Source organism: Bicyclus anynana, chromosome 3 (assembly GCF_947172395.1).
Source record: "Bicyclus anynana chromosome 3, ilBicAnyn1.1, whole genome shotgun sequence".
Taxonomy (NCBI): domain Eukaryota; kingdom Metazoa; phylum Arthropoda; class Insecta; order Lepidoptera; family Nymphalidae; genus Bicyclus; species Bicyclus anynana.
In genome coordinates this window covers 16233883-16243662 of record NC_069085.1, presented here as the reverse complement: position 1 = coordinate 16243662, position 9780 = coordinate 16233883, and the positions used below count along the sequence as shown (strand labels likewise).

Here is a 9780-nt window from a genome sequence, read left to right as displayed (position 1 = left end):
AGAATACTACGGAATTCATAGATTTACGATTCGGTACAATATAATTCTATGACGGAATTAGTAAATGGTCTTTTTATTACCATAATAGCCTGTACGACCCATTAAAGATCAACGGGAACAATCATAGATAACATACAACAACACAGACAGGCAAAAATAAAAATATAATACGCAAATAGCGTTAATAGCGTTTGCTTGCCAATATGTGGGGATTTCTACATGATTGGGTTCTATGCAAGGAAAACCTGGGGAAATTACTGTAATTTTTGCATCTGCGTCTGCTTTTTCATGAATTTAAGGTTATCCGTTATTTAATTAGAATGAAACTCAATTTTATGATTTATTTTACTCGTAACTAATTATTATTTAACAATACAAGTCATCACCGAATTTGAAGGAATTTAGATTAAGATTTTAGGGATTCATTTTTTTATGGATGTACAATTCATTTTTTATTGGGCAACGCTGGTTATTATGTCAAACAGTCAATGTCAATGTCAAGTTGTCAAAGTGCACTGCTGTCAAATGCACGTGTTTCGTTTCGTTTTCGTCATCCGATCCGATGTGATTTTAATTTTTTAAAGTGAATTGTGTTACAAATGAGGTTATAAATTAAAAAATAAAATATTTCCAGTGATATGGTTAATTAATTTTATAATCGTAAGTTTATATTATAACTTAAAAGAATCACGTAGTATTTATAAAAAAGGTGTGTTTCAGTAAATTATAGGTTCATTTGTACGAACTACGAAGTTTGGTTATATTTTTGTTTTCAGGTAACCATATTACAAAATAGTGTAAAAATCTGAAAATGCCTTCTACGTCTTTAGCGGAGCAACTGCAGAAGCTTTCTGCACCGCAGACATCTATATATAAGGAAGACAAGAAGAAAGCATCATTGCTTTTCGACCCTAAAGAAGCGGCGACCAAAGACCGCGATACTTTTTATGAAATCGGTCTCAGCGGCTTAAAAGAATTAATTGCACTATATGAAGGCTTTCGCGTGTACGAAGATGCCCTATTCAGTGTATCATCGAAAGACTTCGAACGAGCGGTTCAAAGTAAAGAAGTGAATCAAAACTTGGATCAGACCATAGAAAAGTTTTTACTACAACTATCTCCGTACTTTCTTCTACAATCTTCTCATAAAGCTTTAGAATGGCTTGTAAATAGATATCACATACATCAATACAATCAGGATGCAATTATAGCCCTCATCCTTCCGTACCATGAAACAAAGATTTTCATACGCTTTGTACAGTTGTTCAGACTGAAGGACTCCAGATGGGAGTGGTTGGAACCAGTCCAGAAACATGGAGTCCCTTTAACAAAACAAGTTCTTCATAACCAGTGTGTGTCAAATAATTCCACATTACAATTTATTGCAGCAACCACAGATAAATATGTTAAAGAATATGGAGAAAGAGCTACACAATTGAACACAGTATTTGCATTTTTGTGTTCAACGGCCATAGGAACTATCAATACCAAACAAAATGTAAATGAATCCATAATTAGTGCACTTTTGCCGACCATTACTAAAGGCCTGGAGTCTCCAATCGCAGACTATAGGTCTACAGCGTATGTTGTACTCGGATATTTATCAACAAAAACATCTTTTAAGTTAAAAACAATTAATGAACTTATTGTCAGACTATTGAATGCTGAATTTGTATCATACGATGTGGTGTTACTTATCAATGTAATATACACAAATCAGACACACTTGACAAAGATTTCAGAAAATATTTTATCTAATATATCTGTCAATATGATGCAGTCTATATGCAAACATCTGAAGAAATTGGTTGAACTAAATATAAGCATTCATGTATTTTGTTCAGTCTTCCTAAAGAGTGTTATAACTATTTTGCAATCAAATTTTGAGCACTTTCGAAGGTTTAGTCAGTTGCCTGAAATCTTTGTAGATGAGGTAGATCTCAAAAACCAGCAACCTGAAAAAATTATCAAGTAAGTATATATCATTTACTGTAATTCTACTCATGTATGGCGGGTGGGAGGCTTCGGACATACCTTCCCATTCCCATTAGGATGTCATGTAGAAACTGAAAGGGGTGTGGTTCTCCTCCTAACAAGTGAGCCTGCTTCCATCTTAGATTGCATCATCACTTACCATCAGGTGAGATTCCAGTCAAAGGGCTAACCTGTAAAGAATAAAATAAGTACATCATGCTAAGAAAATTTCATCTTTTTGTGGTGTAAACAATTTTGGTATAATAAAATATCAATAAAAATATTAAAATTAGTAATATTTAAAAGAAACAACCGTTGACTTTATTTTGTTAATATGTTTTTTGTTATAGTGTTTCAAACCAAAGATTATTTGGTTTTTATTAAATAATAATATTTGGTTTGAAATACTCTCCAATACATAAGGAATCTTTTGTTTTACAACAACTTAATTGAAAATTTTTGAAGTTAAGACATGTCTATGTCATGGTTTAACATGAAATTTTTTTCAATTCAAAAGTACAAAAAATTATTATTTTTATAGAAAGGTGTGTGTATGATCACCTTTTATAATATTTTTAGACTTATGTTGACATGCACTGTTTACCACTAGCTTATTATAAATGAAAGTAGAAAACGCTTGTCATTTCATAGCTTTATTTGTTCAAAAAAATTCAAATTCAAAGTTTTTTTATAAAATTTTATTCAGAACATATTAACCATGTTAATTATTCTAAGCATGTTGATGAAATTTATTTTCATTAAATTAAGAGCAAGTTAATTATAATTATTAATAGGTGTGAAATGACTAGTGATTTATACCCTCATTTTTAATTTGTTTGTTGTTAAACAGTACACATGGAATATGGCTGAATTATAGACAGTCTTTTTCTATTAGTTTATTTAATTTTAGTTTGACTGGTGTTGGGATTTAGCAATGGCTAGTTACCGCCCTACTGGCAAAACCACCAAATGATTAAGCATTACGTTATGGCACATTCTGATGCTGTGTAGAAACTGTCAGAGGTACAGTGCCCACCACGAAATATTGTGTTTGTGAAGTTAGCAACAAATGACTGAGCAATGAATCAATAACGGTACTAACGACGCGACTCATCTATACTCATTCCGCAGCTAACTTCACAAACACAAAGATCTGTGGCGAGCACTATATGGGTAGAATAAAGTTGTGCCTCTTTCTATTTAGTCCGCTAACATCTTAGAGTACTTCACTTCACATCAGTTGAGAACTCAGTCAAGGGGGAAGTTGATGGATAAAAACATTAATTACTTTTGCTTTATTTTTCAGGCAAATATTAAATGTACTGAAGTGCTTAAAAACTGAAAAGAATGCAGAAGAAAGTGACATTGAAATAATAGACGATGATAATGAAGGAGATGGGTTTTCAACTAAAATAATAATGTGGTACTCACAGTTCTTGAAAAACCTTGAGAACAAATATCCAGCGGCTTTTGACAAAGTAATAAAGAAAGAAATGAGTTCAGAAAGTAAAACTCCTAGCCACAAACAACAGCAACTATCTAAAGTGTTAGGGTTTAAGCCTGCGGTTGCTCATAAAGTTGGTGGGACATATCTCTTTGAAAATTTGAATCACATCAATCCTGAATTGAGGGTAGAGGCAGTGAATTATGTTGCTAAAGAGTTTGAAGCATTGAAAATGGAAGACAAAGATTTTCTCAAAGACTCAATAATTAACAGATTTAAAGATGACAATCCGGAAGTTGTAAAGGCTGCTCTAGAAATTCCAAATGAGAATCTACAAGATGTTCTTAATGGCAGTGACTTGACAGATTTGCTTGTCAATATTACTGCAAGAGATTCAAAGAAATGGTTGCATGTAACTATGGCAGCTATAAGAAAATTTTGTATGTTTGCTAATCTGCCTATCAACCAGGAAGTTGTGTTTTGTATAATGCCATACATCTTTGCTAAAGATGATGAATCTGCTGAGTTCACATATCAAATACTTTCGTCAGTGTGGGCAAAAAATCTAGGCTTTACAAAAAAATCTGTTGCTGCAGCAAATTTTAAAAACCACTCACTTCTAAATGAAAATATATTCAAAGCTTTATTTGTAGACAGAATCATAACTGTAGATCATATTTTTAATTCATTTACATTGAATAAGGATAGTGCTATTGATATATGCTTATATGTGCTCCTAAAGTCAAGCTCACATAATTTGACTACACAAGAATGTATAGAAATATTAAATATTATTTTGGAATCTATTGAAACGAGATCTATAGTTGCAGGCAGTGACAATAAATTTACTTCTAAATCAATAATTGAATTTATAAAATATGCTAGGAAAAATAAAATCATGTTTGAAGTAATGGAATACACTTTCTCAAGAATTATAGATCAGTTGAATATTGATGCTGTAACAAAGCCTTGGTGTAATATATTAAAAACACCAGAAACGATACTTGTCAGGCGATTGTATGAAGTTATTATAACTGGATGCGGTATACCAGTGTATAATGCAAGGTACGCGAAATTATTACAAAAGCTTCTAGAGAAATTTTTCAAAGATCCAAAAGAGAAATTTAACTTTCTGGCCAACTTTGCTTGTGGTCATATATTGTATGCTATAGATCCAAAAGATGTAATTGGTCCAGAAATTCAAATAAGGACTTTAAAATTAATGATAAACTTCATGAATGTAAGCTGTAATGATTGGATTTACAGTTCAGATGTTCTCATTTTGATGATACTATTTGATTTAAACAATCCTGTAACACCAATTCGACAATGTGTAATTGACCTTATAGAAACAATTTTAAACACTAATCCAGACAAAAAATTGATTTATGTGCAGCTATTACAACAATTGATAAATCATAAGGAGGAGTTAATATTAGACCATGAACAACTGCCTCAAGTTTTAAAGACCATTTTAACAAATCAGTCAATAGCCAATAAAATCTTCAGTAAAAATTGTATATTGAAGCTGACAGGACTGCTCACGGGCAACACACTTTGTCATATAAAATCAGCATTAGTAAAAGTCCTATCTGGAATTATTAATGCTAATACGTATAGCTACATTGTGCCAGCTTTGAAAACTTTGGAGACAGCCATGGATCAAAACAAACATGATAAGAAATTCATTTTCGACATATACGAGTCTAGTTTAATTGAAAATATTTATAGTCAAATAAATGAAACTACAATATCTTCGTTCAATAAAGAGGAAGTTTGGAAATCTATTGAAATTGGCTTAAAGGAATACAGAGAATGTGTTTCTGATAATGAGTCCTTTCAAAGCCCTTGTGTTTTAATTTTGAGGGAGATCAATGAAGAGGTCTTCAATAAAGTCCCTGCCGAAAAATGTAAAGATTTGGTCTACCTCATAACATTAGCTGGTGCTTTCAGCAATAATCCAACGATTGCAAGTTCTGCGTCGAAGGTCATGAAAAAAATACATTTGCGTTTTGATGACTTTAAATCTATTCTTGATGGAATGTTAAATGTGGCAGATCCAGTAGTAAATGTTCCTAAAAAGAAAAAGACCACCATGTCTATGATATCTTATCAAACGGCGGAAACCAAGGAATGGCGCCTTGGGGTGACGCTGCTGGAATATGTCCAAAGCAAAAAGAAAATGACAGTGGATACACCATTTGTTACGATTTTGTTCCAATTGCTTAACAAATGTCTAAGGTTTGAAGAACAGTCTTATGTTGAATACACAAAGCAATTACTTTTGTCTTCTCTGTGGTATTTCTGTAGAAAATTTATTAATGACACTGATAAAGAACAGCTAAAGTCTGTTAAAAATATATTTGACGTGGAAACAATAGTTCAATGTATCAGAGGCACTCAAAATCCTCAAACTCAACACCACGCGTTAATTCTTTTATCACATGCAGCTTACATGTTACCTGAACAAGTTCTTCACCATACCATGGAAATATTCACCTTCATGGGCTCTTCAGTTCTTCGACACGACGATGCGTATAGTTTCCAAATTATTACGAAAATTATCGAGACACTTATTCCGATTCTGGTTAAACTGGACAAAAACATTGATGAATACAATGAAAAAGAACTGAAACAATTGGAAAAACGTGTCGTGCCTGTTCTTCGTATTTTCGCTGATGTCGTTTTACATGTACCGGAACACAGAAGATTACCTTTGTATAAGAAGCTTATAGAAACTATTGGTCCAAATCAGTTCCTCTGGGTTTTCCTGGCTCTGTTATTAGAGACGCATATTGCTCATTTCAATGACAATAAGAAGAAAGACAAGAGACCAACAAGGACTTTAGCAGACCAGGAATCGCCAATAAATAGAATGGACTTTGGGCAGAATATTCTTCTAGAATTTCCACCAGAAGTTTGTCTAGAAAACTTTATTAAATTAACTGCCTATATGAAGTCTTTGCCTTTACAAAAGGACGAGGATACAATGGACACGAACGTCGATAGCGGTGATATATTCAGTATAAGTGGTCATACGCCGATCCAATTGAGGCACTACAAATATGTTATTGTCACTTTTATGACCACTTGCTTATCGTCGTCAAGGTTCATCCAACATTGTAGTCAAGCCGTAGACCTTAAAGTAATGGAAAATAACTACAAAACATTCATTATAAATATTCTTACATTTATTCAAAGTATATCAAAAGTCGCTGATGAGAAAACCGCTAAATATTGGCGCGTGATGCTCCACCATAGTTACGATTTGTTGGATCACACCAACAATTTGTTATCGGCTCCCATGTTTTTGTCTGTTATCCGCGGTCTTTTGAAGCACACCTTACAGACTGTGCGTCGCAAGTCAATGGAGTTGTTGAACACAAAAATACAATTCAGTCCAGAAATGTTTACAGATGTTGATAAAACATTGATGTTTTCACTGCTACCGAGTTTATTAGACATCGTTAAAACGATCGAAATTCAGGAAAATGTTGATGAAAATGCAGCTCAAGAATTAGAACTGAATCAACAGACCGCTCTTTTATCTTTGAAGTTGTTAACGCGTATGCTAGCGTTAGACAATCCTGACGAATTTACACCAGTTCTGGAAACTGTCACAAATTACACATGCAATCCGAATTTATCTGGAAACGTGATGGCGTCCGTTGTGCTCTGTTTGGCGGAATTGTGCGGAAATCTGAAGGCACACGCATTGAGCAGTTTGCGAAAATTCATGCCAGCTTTAATCAAAGTGCTTAAGAAGCAACGTAAAGCTGAAACTCCCGAATTGGTCTTGCTCAGCTCAGTGACAGCGATTTCTAAAATTGTGGAAAGTGTGCCTCTATTCTTGAGTCCATATCTGCAGAAGATTTTGTATGAATACGCGTTATTGCTGTCGAAATGGCAAGCGGGCGATCAGGAATGTAGCAAAGTGTCTGCTATTGTGTCAAAATTGATAAATATAAAAAAGAAGATCGCTTTATCTATACCTCCTCGAGTATTGATACCAGTAGCGAATGAGACGCATCACTTGATTTTGGAAAAGAGGAATCTGGATGCCATTGGTCCAGTTATGTCCGTTTTAGCGGATAGCTTCGCGAACATAACCACAGCAGATTTCACTGCCTTGCAACACGATTTGACTTCGTTCTTTCTATCTGCATTGCAACTGAGAAGTGATGGATCTGAAAAGCTTATGGACGCTGAGATAATTGATAAAGCTGAGGAGGAAGTGGTGAATGCTCTGGTGAACTTGGTCCTGAAGCTATCGGAAACCAGCTTTAGGCCATTCTATTTCAGAATTTACGATTGGGCAATAAGAACAAATGTTGATGGTCATAAAGATAGAGTGATAACTTTTTATAGGTAAGTTTTGTTTTCAGCTGTTGCAATTTTGCATTTTTTTTTTAACTTTAAATGAGTAATTAGTATGTATTATTTATTATATACATAGTGGAGATTTCACCCTGTTTTTCGACAGTTATATGCGTTGAACTCAAAATTAGCTGGAAGTTTAAGGGATGGTCAACCATTTAACTATTTTCTTTTCACTTACAACTACATTTGTTCAAATTAACTAAACATCAAATAGAATATAGAATAAAACACATGCTTCGGACGATTTTTCTTTCTTTTGCTTCTTACAAAATTTTGTAAGCCTTTTTTAATGAATATATTTTTATAAGATTTTTTTTCACATTTTCAGATTAAGCAGTGCAGTCGCTGAGAAACTGAAAGGTCTTTTTGTACTTTTCGCTGGCCATTTTGTTAAAAACGCAGCAGAGCTTCTAGATTCATGCAACAATAGCAAAACTGAACAACTGTACTTCGAATCAGACGAGAAATGCATAACCCTTATTAACTATATAATTAAAACTTTGCAAATAGTTTTCCTTTACGACAGCCAAAGTTTTCTTAATAAGGATAGATTTGAGACGTTAATGCAACCAGTGGTCGATCAGTTGGAGAATACAGTGGGAGGGATTCCGAGCCTTAAGTCTAGAGCTACACAGTTGATAATCCCTTGCATATCTCAGTTCGCTGTGGCGATTGCTGACGATTTACTCTGGAAACTTCTCAACTATCAAGTTTTGTTGAAGACTAGACATAATGAAGCTGAAATAAGGTAAGGGCTAAGTAACTATAAATTATTGACTGCAATCTCACTTGATGAAAAGTGACGCTAAATTGCTTGACAGAACAAAAAAGAAAAATCTAATTTATTAAAATGGTTTAAGGAAGTAACACAGAAGATCAAAGCAAATTTTTTTGGTGAATTTGAATTTGACTTTGCCACCTTCATAATTTAAATGGGTCTAGTCAGTAATATTTTTGTTATTAATCGCTTAAATATGAAAATTTAAACCATGATCTATATCCAAAACTTATATTTTTTTTATGTTTATTATGTTAAACTTAACTTTATTATGTTTAGAGTGTGGTGTACCTCGATAATTTTAGTAATTTTATTTAATATCATAATTTACTTTATCATAAACCTCTAAACCTTCATCCAAACCCTCAATAGTTGAACGGTAAGAGCGGTCGGACTCATCATCGAAAGGTGGTAATTCGATCGCCGCCCCGCTGGACTATTGTTGTACCTTATTTTAGTAGTTCTCTCGACTAGGTGGAGAGAAATGGGAATATAGGTCACATTTAAAAGATTATAGCAAATATTCTTAAAAATCTTTTATTTTCAGGTTGATCGGTCTGGAGTGTCTCGTGTCTATGGCGTCTCAGCTGGGCAGCAATTGGCTCCCTCTGTTAGCGGAGAGCGTGCCGTTCCTGGCAGAACTGCTCGAAGACGGCGACCCGCGGATAGAGGGCGCCACCAAGCACGCCGTGCGAACACTCGAACAAATACTGGGCGAACCGCTGGAGAAATACTTTTGATATTAATTTTATAATACCTAAAACATAAATAAATGATATGAAGAAAAATTTTTGTTTAAGTAAAAGCTTTTTTTACGCACGCTTGACTTGAATAACATGGTGATTGCGTTACGATTTGTAATAGGGCGCTGCGTGCTGCCATCTACAGGCATAGTGAAACGGTTTGTTATTTTAAACTACCAGTAGATGGCGATCTTCGAGAACTTTGAAATAAAACCTTTTTGCACACTTCAAGAACCTGTTGCGATGCAGTTATGCATGTGACTCATAGATGGCGCTATGATATTTTTTTAACAGATTTCAAATAAGTCTGTAATTTTTTTAAAAGAAATTGTACTTCAATCAAGTGGTCCACAGCACACTCGGTCTTTTTAGTTGTGGTTTGTTAGGGTTCTCTTTGTAGCAGACTATAACTATAAATCTTGATGGTTTAAATAAAAAAGCAACTAGCACCATCTGTTGGC

General features: G+C 34.0%; 1 protein-coding gene across 1 annotated transcript; it reads left to right on the top strand.

Annotated features, from left to right (window-relative positions):
- The first annotated feature begins 506 nt into the window (after positions 1–506).
- LOC112048734 (HEAT repeat-containing protein 1) lies at positions 507–9364 on the top strand. Its single transcript, XM_052891122.1, has 5 exons — positions 507–660; positions 777–1971; positions 3281–7786; positions 8127–8546; positions 9124–9364. The coding sequence occupies exons 2-5, from the start codon at positions 812–814 to the stop codon at positions 9314–9316; spliced, it is 6279 nt and encodes a 2092-aa protein (XP_052747082.1). The 5' UTR covers positions 507–660; positions 777–811; the 3' UTR covers positions 9317–9364.
- Positions 9365–9780: the final 416 nt, after the last annotated feature.